At 27.1% G+C, this 27,627-nt stretch overlaps 4 protein-coding genes across 4 annotated transcripts; 2 read left to right on the top strand and 2 right to left on the bottom strand.

Moving 5' to 3' along the window:
• Window positions 1–379: 379 nt before the first annotated feature.
• On the bottom strand, window positions 380–9,251 carry LOC128960123 (uncharacterized). The gene is made up of 12 exons (XM_054306194.1): window positions 9,154–9,251; window positions 7,390–7,542; window positions 6,582–7,255; window positions 5,848–6,519; window positions 4,703–4,733; window positions 4,485–4,637; window positions 3,715–4,385; window positions 2,949–3,633; window positions 1,798–1,934; window positions 1,511–1,695; window positions 956–1,320; window positions 380–881 (listed from the first exon to the last, which is right to left on the bottom strand). The coding sequence occupies exons 1-12, from the start codon at window positions 9,249–9,251 to the stop codon at window positions 380–382; spliced, it is 4,326 nt and encodes a 1,441-aa protein (XP_054162169.1).
• Window positions 9,252–9,639: 388 nt separating this feature from the next.
• LOC128960122 (zinc transporter ZIP1-like) lies at window positions 9,640–10,929 on the top strand. Its single transcript, XM_054306193.1, has 3 exons — window positions 9,640–10,129; window positions 10,219–10,364; window positions 10,418–10,929. The coding sequence occupies exons 1-3, from the start codon at window positions 9,675–9,677 to the stop codon at window positions 10,927–10,929; spliced, it is 1,113 nt and encodes a 370-aa protein (XP_054162168.1). The 5' UTR covers window positions 9,640–9,674.
• A 4,602-nt stretch (window positions 10,930–15,531) lies between these two features.
• Window positions 15,532–23,490, top strand: LOC128960120 (formin-J-like). The gene is made up of 9 exons (XM_054306192.1): window positions 15,532–16,197; window positions 18,488–18,700; window positions 18,854–18,880; window positions 18,973–19,473; window positions 20,107–20,598; window positions 20,679–20,884; window positions 20,952–21,759; window positions 21,860–21,997; window positions 22,173–23,490. Exons 1-9 carry the CDS (start codon window positions 15,532–15,534, stop codon window positions 23,439–23,441), a joined length of 4,320 nt encoding a protein of 1,439 aa, XP_054162167.1. The 3' UTR covers window positions 23,442–23,490.
• Window positions 23,491–26,184: 2,694 nt separating this feature from the next.
• LOC128960119 (zinc finger protein 143-like) lies at window positions 26,185–27,298 on the bottom strand. Its single transcript, XM_054306191.1, is given in 3 exon segments — window positions 26,185–26,660; window positions 26,663–27,233; window positions 27,287–27,298. Coding segments are annotated over 3 exon segments (1,059 nt in total).
• Window positions 27,299–27,627: the final 329 nt, after the last annotated feature.

The following is a 27,627-nucleotide window of genomic DNA, read 5'->3' as shown; positions in this document are numbered from 1 at the left end:
ATTAAATCACACAATAAAATAACATAATAGTACATCAAATTTATAACATTATATTATAATAAAAATATCTTATCGTTTAAATAAATCCAATGCAGTTGATTATGTCAATCAATTTTATAAATTCATACAAATTCAAATAAATTTTATTAAATAAGTAGCTTTTTATTGATAAATTAAAAATTGTTTACTTTAATTAAAAAATGATATTTCATAGTAGCATATGTACTCTTATCAATCCATGTCATCTATAAATATTATAAATGACACTTATAAATAAATACATGTGCTATAAAATAATACTCTGGGTATTTAGATAAATTCAAATAAATTTTGTTATGTTTTAATGATAATCTAAACTATAATTATTTATAAAAGCTATTTAATTTAATAAATCTTTGACAGCATCCAGTGATCCATTACTGTGAAACTCGTGCACTGGTAGTGAAAGCACAGTTAGCATCAATGGATAGAGATCGGTGTTGGCAAACACTTTGTTCAAATAGTAGCCCCGTTTGAATGCCGGTCCATTGGCCAGAAACATTGGACGCATCGACGGTAGCCTATTATCCCATCCGTGATTACCCCAAACTGGATAGCCTTTTGGTCGGTGCCATTGACTGTCATTTTGAAATACATCCCATCCCTCGTCAGCAGTAAGAAATAGCGGCAAAATTCGACGATTATTAGTGTAGTGATAATGAATAGGTATGTCTTGACGGCGATAGATAGTAAACGGCATTGTTTTGGACGCATTCAACAGTGTCTCGTAAACCAGATCTTCATATCCCGACTTTGGCAGTAGTGACCAGTCAGGTGAGTGACCGTAGAGGGCATACAAATTTGGATTAATGATATCATTTAATTGTATGACATGTTCAGAGCTAAAAATAGACAAATCATTTTCTTAATTAATAATTAAGAAAAATTATTTCAAAAACGTGTATAAAATTCATGCCTCACTTTAGCGAATCCATGATCAGACAATACAATCAAATTTGTTATACTAGACAACCCGTTCCTATGCAGACTGTTCAACAAATAGCCTACAATATCATCGGCTCGACGCATCTGTATCATAGTCTGTATACTATACGGTCCCCATTGATGTAAATCACTATCCGGTTCCTCGAAATACATGAATATACAATTTGCTGGTTTACTTGTGCTGGTTAACCAATTGATTATTGTGTCGATCCTCATCTCCCAATTCAAGCCGTGTTTATAAACTTGATTATACGTTTGCGATACATTCCGATACTTGACATGACCTCCCGGCCACATATAGCCTCCACTGTGCCGGCCATACAATTCATTGACTGTCTGATAGATAATTTTTATTTTAAATATATTTTTTTTGTAATTATATTAAAATATTTGTTTTGGTAGATAATTGTTATAACTATTAAAAATATATTAGTTTATAGATATTAAGTCATCAAAATTTGTTTCATTAATTAAATAAAATGATAATAAAACATTAATTAAAACATTAAAAACTGTAAAAAAATACCCAAACGGGAGTGACCGGAAATTCCGTCCACCAAATGTCGGGCGAAGTGTCCACATCGAAGACGGCATCATATTTAGGATCATAGAACTCATTGCTAACAATTCCATGGCTTTCCTCAAAAAATCCGGTGGCTATTGACTGATGGTTTGGAAATGTTTTTGTTATAAACTGCGATATCATATGACCTTTAAAAATTGAAATTCATTTTTAATATAAATGCCTATAATAGTAGTAATAATAATAATAATTCACTTATTAACACAAATATTAATTAATAACTAACTGACCGCTAACTCCAGTGGCTCGCAAACGATATAAGTTAGGTGTCAGTTCTCGTTGAACATAATCATAGGGAAACCCATCAAATGATATGACTATCAATATGGGAACCGATGTATTTCTGGTGGTACTTGTATTACATAATCTATTAATGAGTATAATATATATAACTGTAAAAAAGTTAATAAAATTTTTGGTAAAAACCATTATTATTATTATTAGAATTATTAGAATTATTTTAATAATTAATTAGATAATTTCAAATGTTATGAAATGTTGTCTAATAATTATTGTTAATAATTTAGTTTTTGTAAACATCTGCAAAAAACAATTAATATATATTATTATTATTATTATAAAAGTTCATGAACTTGATTTTATTATTTGATACAATATGTAGTTTTTTTGTTTAAAATTACGATATTATACGAATAAATAACTATAATTTTTAATACTAAATTATTTTTAATAAAATATCAATTACTTAGATATAAATATTTATTTTTAATATCCCAAAATTCTTATAATAATTTTAAAATACAATATTTCAAATATATGGATATATTGTTTTTGAAATATCATACAGTATATTAAAATAAATTGCTAAATCATAGCATAAAATTAATTCATTTATTATAATTTTGTACATAAAATACAATATAATCTATGAATAAGAAAAAACAATAAAACAAATTAATTAAAAAGGATATTAAAAATCTAAATTAATAAACTATTTGTAAAAATGTTATTGTAAAATAATTAGATACAATAATTAAATTCATAATATTTAATCAGTTTATAAATAAAAATTTTAAATATAATATTTTCCGATAATTCTTAACATAATTTTTATCTTAATATTCATAAAATTTTTACAATACTACTCAAACTACATATTTAAATTAATAAAATATTAAGTAATTGTTATAATTTTATTCATTAAAAATTTTATTAATTTTATTTCATGTTATTTTTAATAAATAGATATTAAAAATTTATAATTAAAACAATTGTTTAAAACAATAGATTATAATATTTTTAGAAGTTTGACTTACTAAATTTTATAATATAAATTAAAAAAAATTATAAAATAAAATTATATATTTAAATATTTAATACAATAATAAATCTCAATAAATATTATATTAAATTTTGTCACTTTCTATGATCAATACCAACGATAACCCTTTCAGCAGCCGTTAGAATAGATATCTTGTATTTTAGAGGAACGTCTGTTTTGTCGGTCGGAAAAAATCGGTATTTCTCTATAATGTGCGCCAAACCTAACTTAGCCTCAAGTAATGCAAATCGCATACCAATACAATTGCGAGGACCGACACCAAAAAGAAGGTATGTATAGGGAATTATATTATGTCTATTTTCAGGCATAAACCTCTCCGGACTGAACTTATATGGATTAGCATAAAATTCTTCCGAATGATGGATAGCATAGATGGGAACATCAATCTGTTGTCCCTTATAAATGGTAACACCAGTGTCTCCCAGTTTATAGTCTTCGATGGTTCTTCGGGACACTCGTTGAGCCGGTGAATGAAGTCTTAATGTTTCCATAAGACATGCATCCAAATATGGCAGAAGTGATAACTTGTCGTAACTGATCTGTCCATTTGAGACGATGATAGACATAACTTCTTCGTATAGTTTTTGTTGAATATCCTGATTGAGTGCCAATTCATACGTACAGAATGACAATGTGGTGGCTGTGGTCTCATAACCGGCCATTAAAACAACAAACAATTGGGCAATCATTTCTTCTTCGGTTAACTTTTTGTTATCTAATTTTATATTAAGCGCACATTTTTCAGCCTCCAGTTCCTCTGCGCCTAATTTATGATTAATAATTAAATAAATAAATAAATATGACTCTACTATATATAAATTATATTACAAATATCTATCTAAACCTTCATTCACATGATGTGCTTCATTGATATCGTTTTCATGTCTCATATTTTTGTCATCACTTTCGGCTTCAATGAACAACTGAAACAAATCGTTATATTTTTTATCACTTTTGCGCCGATTATCGAGTATTTGTCGCAAAAATGTTATGAAAAAATCTATGTTCACTGTCTTGAATAAACCCATTATATACAGTAATTTTATTATAATTTTAGGTAACACTAATTGAGCCAAAAAAATCATTATAAAAGAATTGAAAGATTTGAATGCATTTTTGGCAAAAATATTTGTTTCCATATCTTTATGTACATTAAGTTTAGTTGCAAAAGCACAGGTAGATATCACATCCAGTGTATAATTACCGAACTGTGTCTTCAAATCGACATTTGTTTTTTGGTCGGCGAATGAACGCAAATGTTCGGCAAAATCATGAGAACATTGTTTCATCAGTGGATACATGCGTTTGATTTTACCCGAAGTAAACACAGGAGTGGTTATCGATCGGATCCGTTTCCAGTCATCGCCATTAAGATCGGCTAAATTTTTGCTCATAACTGGATGCGGATTCTTTCGGACAGATTTATTAGGAAATATATGGAAATCCTTAACCATTATCTGTTTGATGAGTTCGGGTTCGGCAACGGTTAGTGTGGGACCACTTTGACCATAGTATCTGATCAGACAATTATACAATTATATTATTAATGATATTATTGTTAGTTTATTATTATTATTCAGTATATTTAGTTTTATTGTATTTTATTTTATGTACCCATATATTTTGCCATATTTGTTAAACCATTGAATTTCTGTTAATATCTTATATCTGGTAAAATGCAATTGTAATAAATTTCCAAATATAGGCACCGGTTTGGGTCCATTGATGCCAAGTTTTGACCAATAGTTAGAATTTCGTGTCAAATATCTGTTTCATAATAATTAATAAATAAAAAAATGATATTCATATATATAAGCAATATTTTAACGCACCGATAAATCAATAGTATTACTGATGCAAATGCTATTGAAATAAATAAAAATGATTCATCCATATTATATACTGGAAATACTATATATATATATATATATATATATATATATATATAACTTATAAATTACTGAAATAAATTTTAATGATTAATTAAATAATTAAATTTTTAAATTTTAACTTGTATTTATAGATTATTCTGGTTTTTAAAAATCTTTTTTGAAAATTTTATATATTGTGATCGTTTTAAAAAATAACAATCTATTAATTAATATTTAATGAAAAATTGTAATTTAAAAATAAGTCTAATAAATAAATAAATATTTTTCTAATATGCACTTAATAATAATGACTTATTATATATTCATGTTATTTTTATAAGTAATATAATTTAGTATTTATTAAACCTAATACATTATATATTTATAACTATTAAACATATATCACTTCAAAATCTAATTATTTTTTTTATAATTTATTGTTTATGAATGACTTGCTATATTAACAATTATGATTATAAAAACATTTTAAGACTATTAAACTAATGCAAACACCTTTATATTATTGAATCAGTTTATGAATAAAATCTTACAGATAATAACATTTAAATTGTTATACAATTGTATTTAATAAATATTTTCATTACTCAAATAATTTCTAAATTAATCAGTGTAAATTTCTTAATAGAATTTTATTATAAGTAAATTCCATTATAATAATTATTTTAAAATGTTAAAAAATGTTGTCTATTAATGATTGCAAATAATATAATCTGACAAAACAATCATTGATTATTTTTTATTAATATAAAAATAGGCCAATTATTACTGTTATTATTATCACAAAGAAGTACCAAAATATTAATATTTATCATAAAATTTTAATAAAATATTTAAAAATAAATATGAATTTATTAAGTTTAGTAATAACTTACTATTTGATAATATTACTTAATTTGATATATAGACATAGAAATAATACTATATATACCTGTAAAATATATACATAAAAATAGTTTAATTACTTTTAAAAATATTTTTTTATAATTTTAATTAATAAATTATTAGCTAAAAATGTTTTTAAAATAACTCATACATAAAATAATTAAAATAATTCATAATATTTTAGCAATATCTGTGTTCAATACCGAGGATTACCCTTTCAGGAGCAGTAATAATGAGATTAGACTTAATTTTTAGCGGATTATCTGTTTTGTCGGTCGAAAAAAATCGGTATTTCTCTATAATGTCTACCAAAACTAATTTAGCTTCAAGTAATGCAAACCGCATACCAATACAGTTACGAGGACCGGCACCAAAGGGCAGGTATGTATAGGGAATGATATTATGTCTGTTTTCAGGCATAAACCTCTCCGGATTAAACTCATAGGGATTAGTAAAAAACTCTTCCGAGTGATGGATAGCATAGATAGGAATCTCTATCTGTTGTCCCTTATATAGAGTAATACCAGTGTTTCCAAGTTTGTAGTCATCGATGGTTTTTCGTTCAAGTCGTTCGGCCGGCGAATGTAAGCGCAATGTTTCCATAAGACATGAATCCAAATATGGCAGAAGTGATAATTCATTGTAACTGATCTGTCCATTAGAGTCGATGACACACTTGATCTCATCATACAATTTTTGTTGACAATCCTGATTGAGTGCCAATTCATACAAACACAATGACAATGTGACGGCTGTTGTGGCAAAACCGGCCAATAATACTAATATTGATTGCGATATAATTTCTTCTTCGGTTAACTTTTTATTAATTAATCTTAAATTTAGGGCACGTTTTTGGTATTCCAGTTCTTCGGCGTCTAAATAAACGAGTTTTACATATAATATATTTATTATTAAAATATTAAAAATCTATACAAACTTTCATAGACATGATGTGCTTCATTGATATCGTTTTCATTTATCATATTTTTGTCATCACTTTCGGCTTCAATGAGCAACTGAAACAAATCATTATATTGTTTATCTCTATTATTGCGACGATTTTTAAGTAATTGTTGTAAATGTTTAATAAAAAAATCTGCGGACAGGTTTTTGAATAGACCCAATATATACAATAATTTTATTAATTTATTTGGTATCAGCATCTGAACTAAATCTATTAGTTTATTACTATTGAAGGCTGCGGTAGCATATTTAACGTACATATTTGTTTCCGTATCATTGTGTACATTAAGTTTAGTAGCAAAAGCACAGGTAGATATCATATCCAATGTAATATTACCGAACTGTTTCTTCACATCTATATGTGATCTTTGGTCAGCCAATGGACGCAAATATTCGGCAAAATCTTCGACACATTGTTTCATCAATGGATACATTCGTTTAATTTTACCCGAAGTGAATGTAGGCGTCGTTATCGATCGGACCCGTTTCCAGTCATCGCCATTCAGATTGACTAATATTTTGCTCAGATCTGGTGGCAAAATCTTAAGATCCTTTCTATTGGCTAATATATGGAAGTCCTTAACCAATATCTGTTTGATGAGTTCGGGTTCAGCAACAGTCAGTATGGGACCAGTTTCACCAATATATCTAAATTATAACAATTTATATCCTATTATTGTTAGATATTCTAAAGTAAATCATTTATATTAATATATTGTATATATAAATTTATACATATATATAATTATTGTTTTTTATTTATTTGTTTAATTTTTATTTACCCATATATTTTGCCATATTTTTCAAACCATTTTATTTCTGTAATTATCTTAGATCTGGTAAAATATAATTCCAACAAATTTCCAAATATAGGCACCGGTTTGGGTCCATTGATGCCACGTTTGGACCAATAGTCAACATTTCGTGTCAAATATCTGTTTCATAATAATAATGACAAAAACAAACAAAATTAAATATATAAACAATGTTTATTTTTATGTACCGATAAAGCATTGTAATTACTAATGCAAATACAAATGAAATAAATGAAAATAATAGATCCATAGTATTCCTTAAAATATTATTTTATATAAAAATATATACCAATTAGTCAAATATTTCTAAATGTTAACTTGTATTTATAGAATATACTTATATATGAAAAAATTACTTCAAATTAAAAAAAAAATAAGTTTGAGTTATAAATAAACATTTTATTGATTAATACTTATTACTATTATAATTCAAAACAGGTCTAAAATTTTTTTTTAATCATTAAACATTAATTTAAGAAAAAAAACTTATTAAATAAATGCTTTGTAATAATTATTGTGTTTTTTAATTATATTAATAATATAGTTAAGTTTCATTAAACCTAGTACTGTTTATTAAGTATAATTATTAGACATATATCAAGTTAAAAAAAATCAATAATAATATTTATGAAAGATGTCAATAAAGTGTTAAAATGAATATTAATAACTAAAAATATTTTGAGTTATTAAACTAATAAATTATAGTAAACCAGTTTATAAATACAATATTTAAGATAACAACATTAAGATTAATATTTCTAATTAATTTTAATTTTAGAGTTAATATAGCTATAAATATGAATTAAATTATTAATTTAAATAAAATATATTTAGGCGTGGTTCACATATTACGTTCGCACTTTTTAAGAAATCTAGACCCCCTCCCTCCCCTATGTTCGCAATTGTTCGCTTTGGCCAACCCCCCCCCTTCCCTCAAGTGCGAACGTAATATGTGAACAACGCCTTATAGAATATCATACAAACTGTTAAAATGTTTAGCATTTTAAAGCAGTTTTTAAACCTAATTAACAAAAATTATATAAATAATTATTTCAATTTTAACTAATAAATAAGTTATTATATTTAATTTAGCATTATTTTTAATAAATAAGCATTAAATACAATAGATTGTATTAATATAAGTATATTCTACATTTTATTAGATAGATAAAAAAAATTATATAATATAATAAAATACTAAAATATACAATTGGTTGGTAAACAAAACTTTAAATAAATATTTTATTAAAATTTCTACTTTCTATGATCAATACCGACGACAACTTTTTCAGCGGTCGTTAAGATATCTTGTATTTTAGCGGAACATCTGTTTTGTCGGTCGGAAAAGTCGGTATTTTTTATAATGTACGCAAAAAACTAACTTAGCCTCAAGTAATGCAAATCGCATACCAATACAATTTCGAGGACCGACACCAAAAGGAAGGTATGTATAATGAATTATATTCTATCTGTTTTCAGGCATAAACCTCTCCGGTTTAAACTCATATGGATTTGTATAAAACTCTTTCGAGTGATGGATAGCATGAATGGGAATTTCTATCGGTTATCCCTTATATACTGTGATACCAGTGTCTCCCAGTTTATAGTCATCGATGGTTCTTCGTTCAAGTCGGCGAATAAAAGCCCAATGTTTCCATAAGACATGAATCCAAATATGGCAGAAGTGATTAATCATTGTAACTGATCTGTCCATTCAAGTCGATGACAGACTTGACTTCTTCGTACGGTTTTTGTTGAATATTCTGATTAAAAGCCAATTCATACGTACAGAATGACAATATGGTGGCTGTGGTCTCATAACCGGCCATTAAAACAAATGAGTGAAACAATTGTGAAGAAAAACAAAATTTAATAATAAATAATAAAATTAAAATTATATAAACTATAGTTTATTAATAAAATAAAATTTAATATTATAGAAGTTTATTGATATTTTATATCTACCAGATATAAAGGCTGTTGTATAGTATAGCTGCCACTTGTTGGCACGCGATTAATATTTCTATATATTTACTATATATAAAATTTACTATTAATTATATTTAATTAATTAAATTAATAATAATTATGATAATCGCGCGACACATTTAAAAACAATTGTCGTATTGTAAGACAAACCGACAAAACTATAATAAGAAAATTTGTCGGTTTTTATACTGTATTTGCAATTAATCATAACATTATTAAAACTTTAAATATTAAATCAAATACTTTTTGTGTTTTTTTTGTGGATGAGTTTATTAATAGTTCGTCTACTGTTGGCCTCAATATTATTTTTGGTGACACTATTGGCCGGAACGGTACCTGTTATTTGGTATCGATCACAGATTAAACGCAAATATCGCAAACAAAGACAGCATTTGACAAACAATGATAACAATACTGCTATCGACGACAATGATAGTGAAAGTAGTGAAAAGTTGTTCAGTTTTGCCGATAACTATTGCGTACAATTGGTCACCCAATTAGGCGGTGGTGTCTTATTTTTTACGGTAATGGCACACATGATTCCCGAAGTGCGGACCAATTTTGATGTCTACCTCACAAGTAATCACTCGATATTTGGGGCCAATTCGGACGGTCGACCTAATGGTTTACCGTTTCTCGATTTGATTATTTGTTTCGGTTTTTTCTTGATTTTCTCTACCGATGTACTGATGGATTATATAATTGGATGTCCCGATTGGTAGGTAGAGTTTGGCACTTCATTGGCAATTAATTGTTTTTTTAATCATATATACAGTATATTATATTATTTATTTATATAAACAATAGTATTGTGGATAAGGCAACACCTAAGTCATCAATTGGTTTAAACAGTTTGCCAACAGATACCGACAAAAATAGGCCGTCCGTACAGTGCAACAAACAGTTGGATCATAAACAGCAACGGGTGTCAGTCCGGATACATCCGACTAATGGTAACAAACAGTTAGATTTACAGACAATTATTATTATATTTTCTGATATACAGTACTAAATACCGGATCAAACAACCAATCGTTAACTGAGCCCTTCTGGCGACGTCTTGTACACGGAGTGGTCATTGTGTTGACATTTTCCGTTCACTGTCTGTTTGACGGCATAGCCATTGGCGTACAAACCGATGCGTCTAAGATGTGGACAGTATTTCTAGCCATAACATCACATAAGTTGGTCATAGCGTTGACAATAAGTGTTGAACTTTACGAAATATGCCGTACCATTGGACTACTGGTGCTACACATAACATTGTTTGCCGCACTGTCGCCAACTGGTCTACTATTAGTAATCATTGTGGCCGAAGGCTCTCTAGATTCAACTATTGAGACCAGTTTGACTGTCATTGTGTTTAGCGCACTGTCCTCCGGCAGTGTCTTGTATATTGTATTTTTTGAATTATTACAAAAACATCGGGTCTGCAAACTGGCACCGATAGTACAGCTTATGGCAATGGCCAGTGGTTTTGTCATAATGTTTATTATAAATAGTCTAACACTACAGTGATTTTTACTAATTTTATATTGATATTAATATTGTATAATTTATTGATGAGATTTTACAAATATTGCTTTTAAATATTACGCCGTGTAATATATTTAAATAATACTGTAATTACTAATTAATATAATATTATTATTAATAATAATAACAAAATACTATAAATATTTCAAACTTAATTTTTGTTTCTTTGGAAAAAAATATTTAAAGTTAAAAACTAAAATATTTATAAAATAAAAATATTAGTATTTTTATTTTTTGTTAATTTCAATAAAAATAATATATTAATTTATAAATTATATGCAACATATGTAATTGATTTAGCATTCAATCAAAAACATAATTGTTATCAATCAAAAAAGTAAATTTATAAATATAAATTTATTTATTATTTAAATACTAATTTTTAAAAAATATATGGAATTTAATAGTCATTTATTTTAACAGTGATCAGGGGCAATTATCTACTAATCTTATATTATATTTTTTAAAATTGCATTATACATCAAGAATTTAGATTTAAAGCTAGAGTAGATTTAGAGTATAAATATTTAAAATAAATAAAAGCAAAAAAAAGTTGATAGAAATTAATGTAAAATAAATAAAAAGAAAATTATGAAAATCTAATTTAATTAGATAATAGCATTTAATCTAATAGCATAATTAAAATAACATGGATTTTGTAATAATTTTCACTACATTTCATGATTTATTAAATATAAACTTATTAAAAATAATTATAAACATTATAGTTTATTTATGTCAACATTAGATATTATAATTAAAAATTAAAAGATTTTTATATTATTTTGTTGCAATAATAAATTATAAAACAAATATATTTATTATTTAGAATTTCGCATTAAATATAATTTACTAAGAAAATAAATTAGATAACTAAAAGTTTAAAAAATAATTAAAGTTTTTATTTAATCAGACATAAAAACAGGTAAAACAAACACATATCATAACATAAGTAATAAATTGCTAATTTCCTAAACATGTATTAACTTTCTATAAAAAATAAACATTATTAATACATTTTTACATACACTCCTACACTACTCTACAGTATTTTAAGTAAAATATATAAGTAAATACATATCATTAATAATAATACTGTATTTTGGGGATTGTTGGCAATGTTTGGTAACAGCAAACTTCAAGGTGTTATAAATTAAACACATAGACACACACACACACTCTCTCTCTCTCTCACACACACACACACACACACACACACACTGCATGATATGCCAATAAATATGCTAAAAATTATGTACTTATAAGATACTTGTATAACTGCATAAAGTATTATTAGTATTTTATTTCACAATTTGATGTAGTTTTCTATTTTTGTATTTTATTGAAAATTTATAAGATAGTAGTGTACACAATGAAGTATTTTAGTAGTAATTTTTTGATGGATACTAATATTACTATTAATTTTGTTATCAGGTTTATCACCTCCCGGTGAACTGTATATATAGAGTACATACAGTAGAATCAATACTATTGTTTAGTAGGAATAACATATAACGGTAAGTGTAATTAACTATCATTTTTAATAATTTACATTTACTTTACATTGTTTTCAACAAATTCAACAATTAATTAATTTCTATAATTTACTGTATTATTATAATAAATATGTTAAGCAAACAGTGCGTGAGGGAGAGGAATGTTAGCTTAAAATACAATATATATTTTTTCAATGCTATTACCAGTATATTCTTTATTTATCTATTAATATATAATATAATGCCATACAATAAATAGATAAATATATTGTATATACTGTATATTTTTTTGCAAAAATTAATGACATTGAAATGAAAGGCTAGTGTGTGTGTGTGTGTGTGTGTGTGTTGTGTGTGTGCTGTAAATACAGTAAATACTGTATATAACTAATGCATATAATCATAGAAGTTATTCTGTAATAAAAAAGTTTATATACACTAAATATTTAATAGTTTTGTCACACAAATCAATATACAATAAAAAATAATATTAATAACTATTAAATTATTAAATATTTTTTTATTTATAAATTAATATGTATGTTGTGTCTATGAAAAACCAGTTATATCAATAAATATTTAACTCATTTATTATATATCATATCAATATATATATATATATCGATTACCATCATATCCCTATCATATCATATAATCTATATATACTGTATTAGCCATTAGGGTATTTTCATTAGCCTTAAATGCGTGTCTCAATATATTAATATTTTATTTGTAAAAAAGCCACAATAATACTGTATTAAATATATACCGGTATATATAGTGTATAATAAATTATAACATATAAAAATTTTAGTTTTATTTTATTTTCCTTATATTGAAACAACAACAACAACAAATTTTGTCTCATATTTTTTTTAATTTTTTTTTATAAAATTCTCAATAATGATGATTACCACACATAGTAAATATCTATCAGCGATGCGATTATTGAAATTATTAAAATAATTTTTTAAAAAATTAAAAGTAACATATTTAATAAAAACTAACAGTTGATGTGCAACATAAATGTTTTACAAAATATATTAAAAGATATATTTTTTATTTATATATAAAATTACACTGATTAAATAATAAATATATATTGTATTATACAATTTGTATATGATATTGTTTGTTTAATGTAACATGTTCATTAATTCGTATATATAATTACAAACTTTCATTATATACTGTACTAGTATTAAACATTTAGCTATTTTTTTGCACCTAAACCTATTTAAAAACATGTAATTTATACTGTACAATATGCAATATTGTAGCTAGCTTATAATTTAAATTTATTATTTAGTTTTATATTAAAATTTTTAAGTAATTTAGAAATTTTTGAAACTTATATATATATTGATAATCTAGATAAATAATTATTCAAATTTATTTATAATTACAATTCAAATTTAATTACACACACACACACACACACACACACACACACACACACACACACACACACACACACACACACACACACACACACACACACACACACACACACACAAAACTTTTAAAATTAAATAAAAATTCATTGCATTTAATTGGTCTATACTGTAACGTATTGTACAATGTTATACACACTGAACAGTGTTACAGATATACTGTATATATATTTTTTATCGGGACGTAGAGTATGTGTACACTATTTGTACATATAATACAAACACTATTACACACACACACAGACATAACGGGGCGTTATATTAGGCCATACACTCTGTTTGTATGTATTATATGTTTGCTATGCCATAGACTCTGTAATCAAATCAAATGTCTTTCACGTCCACAACAACAACAACAACACTACACTACACAACAAATTTTGTTTCTCAATCATAACAACAACTAATATGTAATAATAATAATAATAATAATAATATCTATTTTATTAGTGATTATAATAATTGAGACAATGTGTGTATATATATATATATGATATGTATTTAACAAACTAAACATGTTTATTATTATCAATTATTTTATTTGTAAATTTACTCCAAGTTGAAAATACTCTTTATATAATAATAATAATAATAATAATATGATAGTATTATTAATTCATAATAATAATAATAATAAATTGTCTTGTTACAATTATTATTATTATTATTGTTATAACCGCTATTGTTGTAATGATTTAGATAATTATAAATAAATTTAATAATAATAATAATAATAGTTATAAATAATTGATAATTTTCTAGTTTATTGTGTGTGTGTGTGTCGTCTACCTATTATACAAAAAAAAAATAAAAATTTGGATATAATTTGATACATGTATTTAATAATTTATTATATTTTTTTTATTATAAAAAATCATAAATATTAAAACAAAAATTGCTTGTTGAAATTTAATATATATCACACAATTATTATTATTATTATTTTTATGTTAACACTATTGACAATATAATAATTTATTATAAAATAACAATTTTTGTTTTGTTTTAAAAAATGCATCACATTTAATACATTGAAAAAATAATAATTTTAATTGCCACATAAATTGTGTGCATGATGATTTGTTTAGTAATAATTTTTTTGTCTATTATTATTAACCATAACTATATAGTAGTTATTAGTTGTAATAATTTTATTACTAAAAAAAATAGTAGTAGTATTGCACAAATTGATTGATTAATTTACTTTTTTTTTGATTGTGTATTATTTTAATTTATTAATATGTTTGTACAATATATTAATATTAATAATTTTGTGCTTGCTTACCATGTTTTATAATAATAATAATAATAGTTATAATATTTATTTATTATTATAATTTTTGTGTTTGATTTCTGTTTTGCAAATGTTATAATTGTTTTGAATAAATTATTTTTGTTTGTTATTATTGTTGTCATTATATATATGAAATCATATCAGTATTATTATTATAATATTAATTGAATGCAAAAATTACATATCAATTCAATTTGACACCAAAAATATACACAAAAACTAAATAAATATTTAATTTGAAAATATAATTTACGAAATTATAAATAATTTATTATTATTTACTTTATATTTTATTCAATATTTTTTTTTGGCCATAAATACAATAATAATTATTTCAAAAATGGATACAAAAATTGCTAATCATTTTGATGGCAATAACACCGATACACATACCGATGATGACAATGACTATCAAATTGATACCAACAATGAAGACCCCGATGAAGATAACAAAAACAAGTCATTAGCAACCGATAACAGCAACAGTAATAAAGAGCGGTCAGCGACCGACGGGCCGCCGATAGACAGTAGAGATAGTGGTAGTAGTAGTAGTATTGACCAACAGATGAACAAAACATTAACTTTCGGCAAAAAGCGTCTCTTTGGCCGCTCGAAGACCATCACTACCGCCCCCGCGGCCGACGACAAGCTCAATGGAGACGTCGCCACTGTCAGCGGTGGTGGTGGCGGCGGCGGCGGCCATAAAAGTGGTACATCGCGCAAAAAATCTCAGTCATCAGCTCTGGCCAATCATAAATGGCCAGCCGTGGCCAGTAGTAATAGTAGCGGTCAGTTGTCTAGTTCTGCTGCGTCGACACCAACTAGCGGCGGTCAATCGTCGGCCAAGTCTAACGGCGTGAATAGTTTAGCGGCCACTGGTGGCGACCAAAGCGACGACCGATTTATCGACGAAGGCGTCCAGTTTGTGGCCAAACTGATTGGACACGAGTTTGTGGCCGAAGCCCGTGGCGAACAAATGTGTCAGCAGAGTCTCAAAAAATTAAAGGTATGGCCAACTAATCGGTATTAATGATAAAAAAATTTGTTTTTTATTTATTTAATTCATTTATTTTATTATTAAAATAATTTATAGTAATTACTATTTTTTTGTTTAAATATTATTTTAACATTTATTCATTAATAGTTTTATTTGATTTATAGATCCATTGAATGTCAATAGATTTTTGTAATTTATAAACTTATAAATAGATATTATTATTTTTATTATAAGTTATTGTAATTTATAATTATAATGTTAAATAACAGTAGTTGTATTATTATTATTATAAAAGTGATTAATAGCGTTTTTAATTTTAAAACAAAAGTTTGTATAAATATACAAATTTATGTTTTTGAGTTTTTATAATTTATATTTTTAAATATTTATTTTAATATTATCATAGTTTTTAATGCTTTCAGCGATTTTATTATTTAATAATTTTAATTGCTTGTTGTGTTAGTATTTTTTATTATTTTGTTTTTTATACCAAAAATGTTTTCCCAAAACATTTTTTTATTAGTTTTATTACGAAAATTTTTTAACTGATTTTTAATGACGTGTTGTAATCTATAAAATTTGTATTAATATATTTGATTGACAATTATTATATAAGTTATATAATATAACCGCTTATTTAAGTGTATAAAAATTATTAATATGCATGTTTCCCCTCAATTTATGTTTTTTATTTATACAAAAATATCTAATACATACAAAAGTATTGATTGAATGAAACAAATGAGAAAATAAAATATTTATTTAACATAATATATAAATAATTATATATTTTGTTATTTTTTAAATTTGTTGAATAAATACATAATTTTGAAATTACTTTTTAATAGCCATAATATGTAAATATTTAAATTTATTATAAATTAATTGCACAAATTATTGGCATTATAAACGTATCGTTGAACATAACATAAAATTTTTAAAAAGGAGAAAATTTTGTTTTTAATAGACTAATAGCAAAATCTAATTAAATAATTATCTAAATATTGAGTTTAAAGTCTATAAATTATAGTACGCTTTAGTACACATATTTTTATCACTTTAAATCATGATTTATTTAAATAGTTAAATGCTAAATTAAATTTACAGTTAGACTAAATACTCCTACTGTTTAGCTAACCGGGTGTTATATGCATACAGTCTCTCTTTCTTTCTCTCTCTCTCTCTCTCTCTCTCTCTCTCTCTCTCTCTCTCTCTCTCTCTCTCTATTATTAGGTCATACCTCCTATTGATTTGCAATATATATATATTGTGTTAAGCAATTTATTGATATATTAGATTTGATTGTTTATCTAAATCTAATATAAATACTCTATATATAATTATTTTTAAAAATAATATTATTTTAAAAGTAAAGTTAGATGTGGCTTTTTGATGACAATGTATAATCCAATTGATTTATATTCAATATTTATCTTTTGATTAAATTTTGTTATTTTTTATATGTACAGTATAATGTTTTCAAAATATAAATTGAAACAGACCTTAAAATTTAATATATTATTATTGTAAGTATTATTGTAAGGGAAAACCCATACAAATTTGCTAAAAAATTGTTTTTGATTACATAATCAATTAAAAATCCTATCGATAATCAAACCGCATATGTGTTGTGTAAGTGTCATTGATCTCATTTATTATACGTTTAGTTATTTCCCCATAAATTAAAATTATGCGAATTATTATTATAATACATGTTTGGATGACACATACCATACTATACATGCATACAAAAAGACATGACTATTCAATGATTCGCATTAATAATAATTCAATGATTACTGTATTTTATTATTAAGTAATTATTAATTAAGTATTTTTTGTTTAACAATTTGATTTCAAATACTTTGATATTATAATATCATAAAAAATAGTGCTATTATTTAGTTGACTGGCTGTTACTACTACTATTACTACTAATAATAATTTGTAATTATGTATTGTATTAGATTATCAAATACATATAATTAAACTAACATTATTTTTAATTAATAAAATTCAACAAAATTATATTTTAGTACAATAAAGGAAAAACTATATCATTGATATAAAAAATAAGTCATAATTACAGTATATATTATTTATTTTCATTATATATATATTGACATAAAAAATTAATGTAATTCTTGTGACTTATTTTATTTGATAATTTTCATCAAAAAAAAAAATGATAACTCGCTTATCTAATTATATACAATATATTTATTTATAAAAGTTTTACTGATTTATTAATAATAATAAATTTGATATATAAATGTATGTTTATGTGTTTGTCGATCAGATACTCCAACGAGGACTGGGAGGTCACAAACGCAAAACTCATTTATTTATTTCATTTGACGGCATTAAGATCAGGGACGCCCAGTCATCGGAACTACTATACCATCATTCGGTGCCACAAATATCGTTCATATCGCGCGACGAAACGGACAGTCGAGCCTTTGGCTATGTGTTCGGCTCTAGTAGTACTGGCCATCAGTTTATTGCATTCAAGGTTTGCAATCACATCACTTGAGATATCTCACCTTAAAATAGACAAATCATATATTTTTTTATGTTAATCATATGATGTTTTTTTGTTTATTGTCTTTTTTTTTGTTGCTTTAATGAATTATGGTTATCACTGAACCATTACTAAACAAAATAGACTCAAAAGGAAGCCATGCCTATAATGGTAATGATTTTAGGAAACTCTTAATTTGTTTTCAAAAATATTTTTGTTTAATAACAATTAATTTATTTTGTATGCATTTTTTAATATTATAGTCAACGATCGGACAGCTGTTTGCAGCGACACTTAAACGCAAAAGGGCTGAAATTCTGACCAATCAGAGCACCAATGTTACCAACTCTATCGCCGCAGTCAACAGTTCGCCAATTAGTTTGCAAACAATCGGTTCCACAGCCAGTGTGGTCACCGAAACCAATAGTCATATAGCTATCGGTGCCATAAACGAGGATAAGTCGTTGTCGTCTTCGTCGACGATAACGACGCCGCGACGCGAGTCCAGTGTGACATTGAGACCGTCGCGTTCTGAGTCACCAAACGTGCCAACAATACCGGCGCCACCGCCGCCGACAACGACGACATCACTACACCATAACAGGAGTAGCTATGCTTCTGCTACCGGTGCTGCTAGTAGTAGTAGTACTACACATACAGGTTCTGTTGTTAACGAGGAACTGGACCTGTTTGCCAACTTTGAGCCACACGACGACAGTGTGTTTGAGTCCGACTGGAATATGAAAAGGGATAACATTGAAAAGGTAACGATTAACATACCGGTGCTATTATATTAATAATATACAGTATTATTATACTGCATAATATAATTTATATATACAGAAAATTTTATATTTTTAGTTTTTTGATATAATATTTTTATGAATTTAGTTTCAAAAGATAAAACAAAATTATTTTTGTTATTCTATAGTATAGAATCAATACTATACTATAAAAATAAGATTAAAAGTGGGTGTTTTGATACTATAGCTTTTTTAGTAAATATTATTTTTTATTGATAAAATTAAGTATAGTATTAAATGACCTGTTCATAAGCAAGTAGTGATAGATTGTATGTGATATTAATATGTATTCAACGACCAAAATGTTGGAAAATTACTTTTTTTAACAGATAAGAAATGTTGAAATATTTTTGAAAGTTTATTTGGTGTATAAAATTGATTTTATTTTTCAAAAAAATAAAATAATACTTTTCACTTATCAGTTATACTGTTTTACATTATAATCCTAAAGTGAACTATTACTCTCAAAGCATCGGTAGTTAAATCTATTTTAATAGTTATTTATATATTAAATTAAAAATAAATTTGTTATATATTTTAAAAATATTTAATTTGACGAATAATTAATTTTTATTATTCTTAATAAAAAAATAGCTGACCATCGATAACATGACTACAACTATAGAAGCGGATCCATTTGTCTCATCATTCGGATCACAGTCGGTGTCTTCCGATGGTTGGGCTAACTTTGATGACGACAATACATCGACTTCAACAGCGTCACCACAACAACAACACCATAACTCCAACAATAATAATACGAATAATACTAATAGAAATAATGCCGATTTTGGTAGCAAACCGTTTGTGATACAATTGAAGACTAAAAGCAATAATAACTTTATCGCACAAAAACCACGCCATCATCATCACCACCAGCAGCAGCAGCAGAATCAACAACAACTGCAAATACAACAACAAAATCTGCAGCAACAACAACAACAGCAACAACAACTGCAACAACCACTACACATAACAACTCCGACTGTATCGTCGAGTTTTGGCAACACGTCGTCGTCATCATCATCGGTGGCACTCAATTCGCCGTTTGGTACTTCAGGACGTGATTCACAACATTTACTAAATGTTTGTTTGTTTCACATATCAGTAAAAGTAATTTATTATGTAATTTATGTCATTTGATTTTTTTTGTTATTCTTATACAGAAAAGTACTTCACAATTGAATCAACAACAGCAGCCGTCGCCCGCCATCAGCACCAGTAGCAGTGAATTGACATCTACACCGGCTGCGGCACCGGTCACACCAAACAATACTAATACAACACCACTTAGCGGTTATATGCAACATCTGGCGTCTACTATTGCCACCAATCCGTCAACCAATGGTTCCAATAATTCATCAGCTGATCGGTAATGAATAGTTTAAATACGAATTATCCTTTTTTTAATACCCGTTTGAATTTTACATCTCAATTAGTTACGCCTGTTTTGCTGAGATCCACTCAATTAGTAACTCGATATTTGACTCATTGGTGGACAACCATCATAATGGCACCACTGATAGTAGTAGTCAATCGGATTTTAATGCTAGTTCGACATCCAATTCGTCACTACAGTCCAAGTCTTATCATAGCTCACTAAATAGTAGCTTTGGTAGTAGTGGTCAAGAATATCAACCACAGCATCGACAACAACAGCAACAATACCATCATTTGCAACAACAACAACAACAACATCAACAACAATCACATACTGGTTCCGGACATCCATTTTATTTTTCATTTGATAATCCACTCAACAGTGAACAGCAGCGCCAAAACTTCCTCTTCAGTCAACAGGATAACAGTCGTTACAATAATCAGTCGGTGTTTAACGACTCGACAGTACAGCCAATAATAGTGTCCAATAATAGTAACCGAAATTCACAGCAATTTGACCAAACATTTGGCCAAATGTCAAAACAAAACAACAACAATAGTAATAATTTGAACGATTTGTTCAACAATACGAACAATTGGGCGCAAAGTTTTAACGGCACAAGAGATTCGTCAACAATCTGGTCAAACACGTCGTCGTCGGTGTCCACTAGTAGTCAAGTGTCGGGCACGTCATCTCCTGCGCCGCCAAACATTGCAGCACCGACTCCGCCGCCCAGCACTCTCAGCGATAGTATCAGTGATATTAACCAATCGACAGATCGTTTGAACGACATGTTCAGTATGTTTGCCGATTTGGATCCGTTAGGAAAGGACAGGCCTTTTCTCGATAAGTCGCTGTTCTTTAGCGTGAGTTTTAATTTAATCTATTGATATAATAAATTGTATATAATGTGTATTATTAAACATCTGTTTCTCTTATATGTCTGTATCATAACCACAAAAAAAGGATCAAAAGCAAAGGCCACCGACACTACGGGATTTGAACGGCGATATTGTTGTGACCAACACCAACAATACAAATAGTTTTGGCGGATCAACGGTTCCAACAGTTTATGGTCCAATCAGTGTTATTGCTGACCAAACAGTATGTAAATTAATGATTATATTTCTTAGAAATAGTTTTTGCTAAAAATCCTCAATCCATTTGATCCATAAATGCTTTTTTCTCTTTATTTGTTCCCATTTCGTGTCATTTTTTCTTATAAATGTTTCACTTTCTTTCTCTTTGAATCACTGTCTCTATCGCACACCAAAACCAGTCAAACGTGTCGTCTGTCACTACTTTTCCATCCACCGCAAGACCGCATTCTTCAGCCGCCAATCCTTTTAGTTCCACTTCTTCACTTGAGTCGACAAACTCGAGTCGCTTTTCTCCCAATCCGTTCAATCCGTTTAACATCAACAACGCTACCTGTGCTTTAAACACGAGCCAAACTCCACCGCCGCCGCCACTTCCATTAACGGCACCGCCATCGGCACTAACACCGCCGCCACCACGACCTCCCTCTCGAGATTGCTGTCCGCCGGTACCGCCGCGCAGTGATCTCATGAGGCAAACGCCACCGCAACCGCCGCCAAAGGCTCCGACACCAGACTTGGCGCCACCGCTTCCCAGAAGACGGACAATACTTCCAGATAATAGTACTGCAATGCATCGATACCAGAGCTTTGATACAATGTCGCGTCAGTCGGCATTTGATCCGTTTTCGGCAAACATATTGCCAAACAATAATAATACCTTTTCCTATGCTACTAATTCCGCTAATATAATGAGTGATTCATCAGCGCCTCCATTACCTAATCCACAGAGAAAAGTGCCGACAAACCCAATGCCACTGCAACAACAACAGCCGCCACCACCGGCCTCATCGCCTCCCGTAGTGACCAACTCTGCTGGTGTCGTACGGCCACAACCGATGGCGCGAAAGTTGTCCGCAAAAAATTATGATCCGTTTAACTGTAGTTTTGTTGACTCTCATCTGTCGTCGTCCATATCGTCAGTTCCGGCGATCAATACTAATAGATCTGTGGTGTTATCGAGTGAATCACAACAAACGACAACAAATTTTGGTGTTTTTTCGCCAAACAATACTTTAACCAGTGATACACCTCATGATTCGTGTCAGTCAACGCCAAAACTATTGTCAGATACGGTGCCAAACATTAGACAACAGGACTTGAAATTGTCTGAAATCAACTCAAAATACGAATGGATTAACGAAACGGTTGACTTGTCTTCGGTAACAACGGAAACTGAGACGACTCCCAGTACTGATTCGGCTGACAAACGTTTTGTGGCCGACTTTTCCTCAGTGTTTTCATCGCCCGACGGCTTTGCCGACAACAACAAACCAATGGTGTCTAAGCCGTCGACTTTAGATCTGGATTTTGAATCTAATTTTGATACACCGCTACCACAACAATCAATGTCCACCTCTGCAGCACTCGAGGACCATATATCTCCACCGGACAGAAACATATTTATTATCAAATCGGATCCGTTTGCCGACGATTTCTTCAATTCATAAGAAGACATGTTGTTTAATATTATATTTATAAATATATATATAAATAATATATTCATAAGATTATTGTTATAGTAATATATATACGATTTAGTAATTTATATGAGAAACAAATCGATGGATCGCTTTATAGCTGCAGCTTTCATGTTGAAGACTGTCTTTTAAATATATCTTTAATATTGATATCTAATATGAGTTTCAATCTCTTTATATATATTTATCTCTCTCTCTCCTAATGACATAATTTTATAGGACTTCCAGACAATTATTTTAAAGAAAACAAAGAAAACTTTCTAACATAAAATGTCATAAAAAAAAGTTTATTTTTCACTCATTTTTCTATAATATTTAGGATTATTTAGTTTTTTGCTCTCTTTTTTAATTTAATTTTTATAATATAATTTACTCTATAACTTATATAGCATTATTTGTATAATTAGTTTAAATTATAAATTTTATTTACTAATTATTTTCTCGTTTTTTTGTTTGTTTGTATACCTACCTGTCCTCCAATATTTTTCGATGGCTTTACTTAGCTGTTTATTATTATTATTATTATTACTATTTATACAGTAATATTAACATTATTTTCAAAGCCTTTTTTCAAATACCTGTGAAACACTCGAACAAAAGTTTTCATTATTATTATAATTATATTTGTTTTTATTATTATTTTATAAAAATGATAAATATTTCTGTGATTTGAGTCTCAAATTTATAATTTTATTATTATTATTATATTTTGTCCCGAGATTTATTTATATAATTATATATATATTTAAATATTATATTTAATTCTATATTATGTTAATTAAATGAAGAGATTTTATAAATGAAAATGAAAAATATTTATATTTTGTTTTTATGTATAAAAAAATAATCTCACTTTTTTTTGTTTTATTATTATTATATTATATAATTTTTTGTTTGTTTTATCAATTTTATTGATTTATAGCTTTCTATATTAAATCAATTGTTAACAACAACAACAAAAATAATGATATATTGTATTAAAAAAAAACTTTTGTTGCCATTAATAACAACACCACTGAACCTAATATACCGTAATATTTGGGCTTTGATTAGTCATAAATTTATTTATTTAAATGATTTTATTTTAATTTTTCTGTTAAAAATACCTAAATAATAGTCTTATTCAAATAAAAGTGATTTTTTCCACTAATATTTAAACCAAAACTTTTACACCAAAGTATAAGTTTTTTGTTAATTTTATTTTAAAGAAATTAATTTCTAATTTTTTAATAAATACGAATTTATACTCATCTAATAAGCGAATATCTATAGAAACTCATTATATATTAATAAATAAATATAAAAGTTTTTAAAATTGAAATTATATTTGAATTATTTGAATAATAAATAAGGAAAAAAAATCAGAATCTATAATATTTTAAATAATATTCAAATTAACTAAATATAAATAATAATATCTTATATAATGTATAAATATTTAGAAATTTGTTAAAAATTTATGTATAATTATTTAATAATAAAAATTACATTATTTAAATTATTCGTTTAGAAAGAAATTATTATTTAAATTAACTTTTTATTTTGTTAAATTATTAAAAAAAATTTTTGATATATTAAAATTATTTTAGACATCAATGGTCTCTAAAAAAACTTATTTAAAAAACATTTGAATAATTAAAATGTTTTTTATACAAACAAAAAATTTTAATAATAAATTTAATCATTTTTTTGTATTAACTTTTTAAAAAACTGAATTATTTACAGTAAATATAATTTGTTATCTAAAAAAAATAAAATTAGAAAATCAATTTTCAATTAAATTTTACACTAAATGAAAATATTGAAATTATTTTTTTTAAAAAGTTCAAAATCAAAAGTTTATTAAATAAAAATTAAATTTATATAAACTTTATTTATAATAGTCTAATGTTTTCATTGATTATGACAGCAAACAAATCTTTCAAATCATTATTTCATACATTTTTCTCAAACAATTACTCAAAACAACAAACAGTTGAACCAAAAATTTATTTATTAATATATTAATAAATTCATTCAAAATTCAATTCAAAGTTATATTTTGAAAATCATTTCAAATCAATGTTTATTTGTTTTTAATTCATTCATTGCTACAAACTATAAAAATAATTCAAATAAAAAAAATTAACTCTTAAGTCCATCAGTTAAGATAATCTTTATTTTAAATGTTATTTTAAATTATATGTCATATTTATTATCAAAATTACAAAAAGAAAGTGGATATTAATTGTAATAATTTAACAAAAATTAATTAATTTTTTATAGTTTAATATTAATTTTAGGAATCAGTATTTTTTATTAAAATTACATAATAATGGGTACAACTATATCTAAAATTGACTGATAATCAATGTATAGTTGCATTAATTTTTACAAATTTGTAAATTTTGTTAAAATTTTTGATCAAATCAGTGATTTATTTATTTTCTTTTAAATGTTTTCGATTCAAATGTGATTTAAAGTTAGTACTCCAATGAGTCTTATACTGACAGTCCTCCCAATGGCAGACATACTTGGGTTCCGAATGAATCACTTCATGTGATATAAGATTATGCTTACTCTTGAACCGTTGGTCACAGTCAGGCCACGAGCACCGGTACTTTCGTTCAGTAGAATGGGTCTCTTTGTGAGTATTCAAAACATTTCGATGTTTCGTACGGAACTGACAGTCCGGATATTCGCACCGATATTTTTTGTCATCGCTGTGTATCCTTTAGTGTAAATGCAAACTAGATTTTATTTTTGCGATGTACTCACAGCCCGGCCACGAGCACTGGTAGTTACCCGGCTGTTTGTTGTGTACAAATATTTTGTGAGTATTCAACACATATTTGGTGCTTAATACCCGATCGCAACCATCATAATCGCATGGATACGTAATTTTCTCGTGTTTGTAACTAATGTGTACTTTGAGTCTACCTTTAATAGGTGTCTGATATGAACAGTCGGGCCAATGGCAGACATAGTTATTATCGCTGTGACACTGCGTATGACTTTGAAGTGCATTATTTGTTTTAAATAGTTTTCCACAGTCTGGCCACGAGCACCGGTAGTTTTTTACGTCATTATGAATTTCATTGTGACGGACAATACTTTTGTAATGTTTTGTACGAAACTTACAACCAGTATATTCACAGCAATAGCTTTTATCATTGCTGTGCACTTTTTGATGGCTATTCAAATAATGTTAATTTTTGTTGTATAATTACACTCTGGCTACGAGCACCGGTAAGCATCGCTAATATTATTGTTGTTATGAACACGCAATTTATGCGCATTTAAATAGACTACAGTTTTGAATGATTTTCCGCAATCTTTGTAATCACACATAACTATACGGTTCGAGTGTTTGTTAATTAAATGAATGTCGAGATTAGATTTGGTTTGTGTACTAAAAGTACATCCATCCCAATGACACTCCAACAATGGTCTATCCCTACAGTGTCTTAACGAATGGCTTTTCAATGATCTTTTAAGATTTGTCTTATAGTGACAATTGGGATAATTGCATGAATGTATTACTCCGGTGTGTATTTCTTTATGTTTAATAAAAGATGATAACAATAGATATTGTTTATCACAGCCTTCGTAATCGCACTTAAATGGATTATCATTAAAATGTGTCAAAACGTGTCGTTTGTAATATTTTGAAATCCATCGATTGGTTGCATTAAATAGTTTATCGCATCCCTCGATGTGACACTTAATTGAATCCAACTTCTTATGTATGACATTAGTGTGTAAATCTAGTTCCCAATCGGTCTTGAATTTCAAAATTTCAGAAAATTTTCTTGTTATTTGACTTTTCTTATTACTCTTATTCTCATTTTTCTCAATTTTTTTTGTCTATTTTCTTATGTTTTGACTGTAAATGTCTGTTGAGGTCGTGTTGGTCACCAAACAATTGAGTGCATCCCTCGTGAGTACAATGAATACGAGTGATTGAGTCTTTCAAATTGAGTCTAATATGTCTATCATTTTCATCTAATTGTTGCTTACATTTGTTTATATCATTTGTCGTTAATTTAATTGCTTTAACACTAATAACATTAGGACTAACTATTAATTGCTTATTAATAACAACTCTTGAATTATTAACCAACTCTTTACCACTTATTTGATCCGCATTTCCAGTAATATATTGTTTTTTATAAGA

The sequence above is a fragment of the Oppia nitens genome, unplaced genomic scaffold (assembly GCF_028296485.1).
Source record: "Oppia nitens isolate AA-2021 unplaced genomic scaffold, nextdenovo-longstitch-racon4-pilon3 scaffold4_pilon_pilon_pilon, whole genome shotgun sequence".
Classification (NCBI taxonomy): Eukaryota; Metazoa; Arthropoda; class Arachnida; order Sarcoptiformes; family Oppiidae; genus Oppia; species Oppia nitens.
This window is presented reverse-complemented; position numbering and strand designations above follow the sequence as displayed.

What these genes read in the sequence shown, in the direction of transcription:
- LOC128960123 (XM_054306194.1), bottom strand. Translation starts at nt 9,251, where the DNA reads ATGGCCGGTTATGAGACCACAGCCACCATATTGTCATTCTGTACGTAT. An exon ending in AAATATGGCAAAATATATGG is followed by an intron (nt 4,386 to 4,484) that starts GTACATAAAATA and finishes TTGTCTGATCAG; the next exon opens with ATACTATGGTCAAAGTGGTC. An exon ending in GTTGGTATTGATCATAGAAA is followed by an intron (nt 1,935 to 2,948) that starts GTGACAAAATTT and finishes ACTCATTAATAG; the next exon opens with ATTATGTAATACAAGTACCA.
- LOC128960122 (XM_054306193.1), top strand. Translation starts at nt 9,675, where the DNA reads ATGAGTTTATTAATAGTTCGTCTACTGTTGGCCTCAATATTATTTTTG. An exon ending in ATAATTGGATGTCCCGATTG is followed by an intron (nt 10,130 to 10,218) that starts GTAGGTAGAGTT and finishes TATAAACAATAG; the next exon opens with TATTGTGGATAAGGCAACAC. An exon ending in CCGGATACATCCGACTAATG is followed by an intron (nt 10,365 to 10,417) that starts GTAACAAACAGT and finishes TCTGATATACAG; the next exon opens with TACTAAATACCGGATCAAAC.
- LOC128960120 (XM_054306192.1), top strand. Translation starts at nt 15,532, where the DNA reads ATGGATACAAAAATTGCTAATCATTTTGATGGCAATAACACCGATACA. An exon ending in AAAGGGATAACATTGAAAAG is followed by an intron (nt 19,474 to 20,106) that starts GTAACGATTAAC and finishes ATAAAAAAATAG; the next exon opens with CTGACCATCGATAACATGAC. An exon ending in AATAATTCATCAGCTGATCG is followed by an intron (nt 20,885 to 20,951) that starts GTAATGAATAGT and finishes CATCTCAATTAG; the next exon opens with TTACGCCTGTTTTGCTGAGA.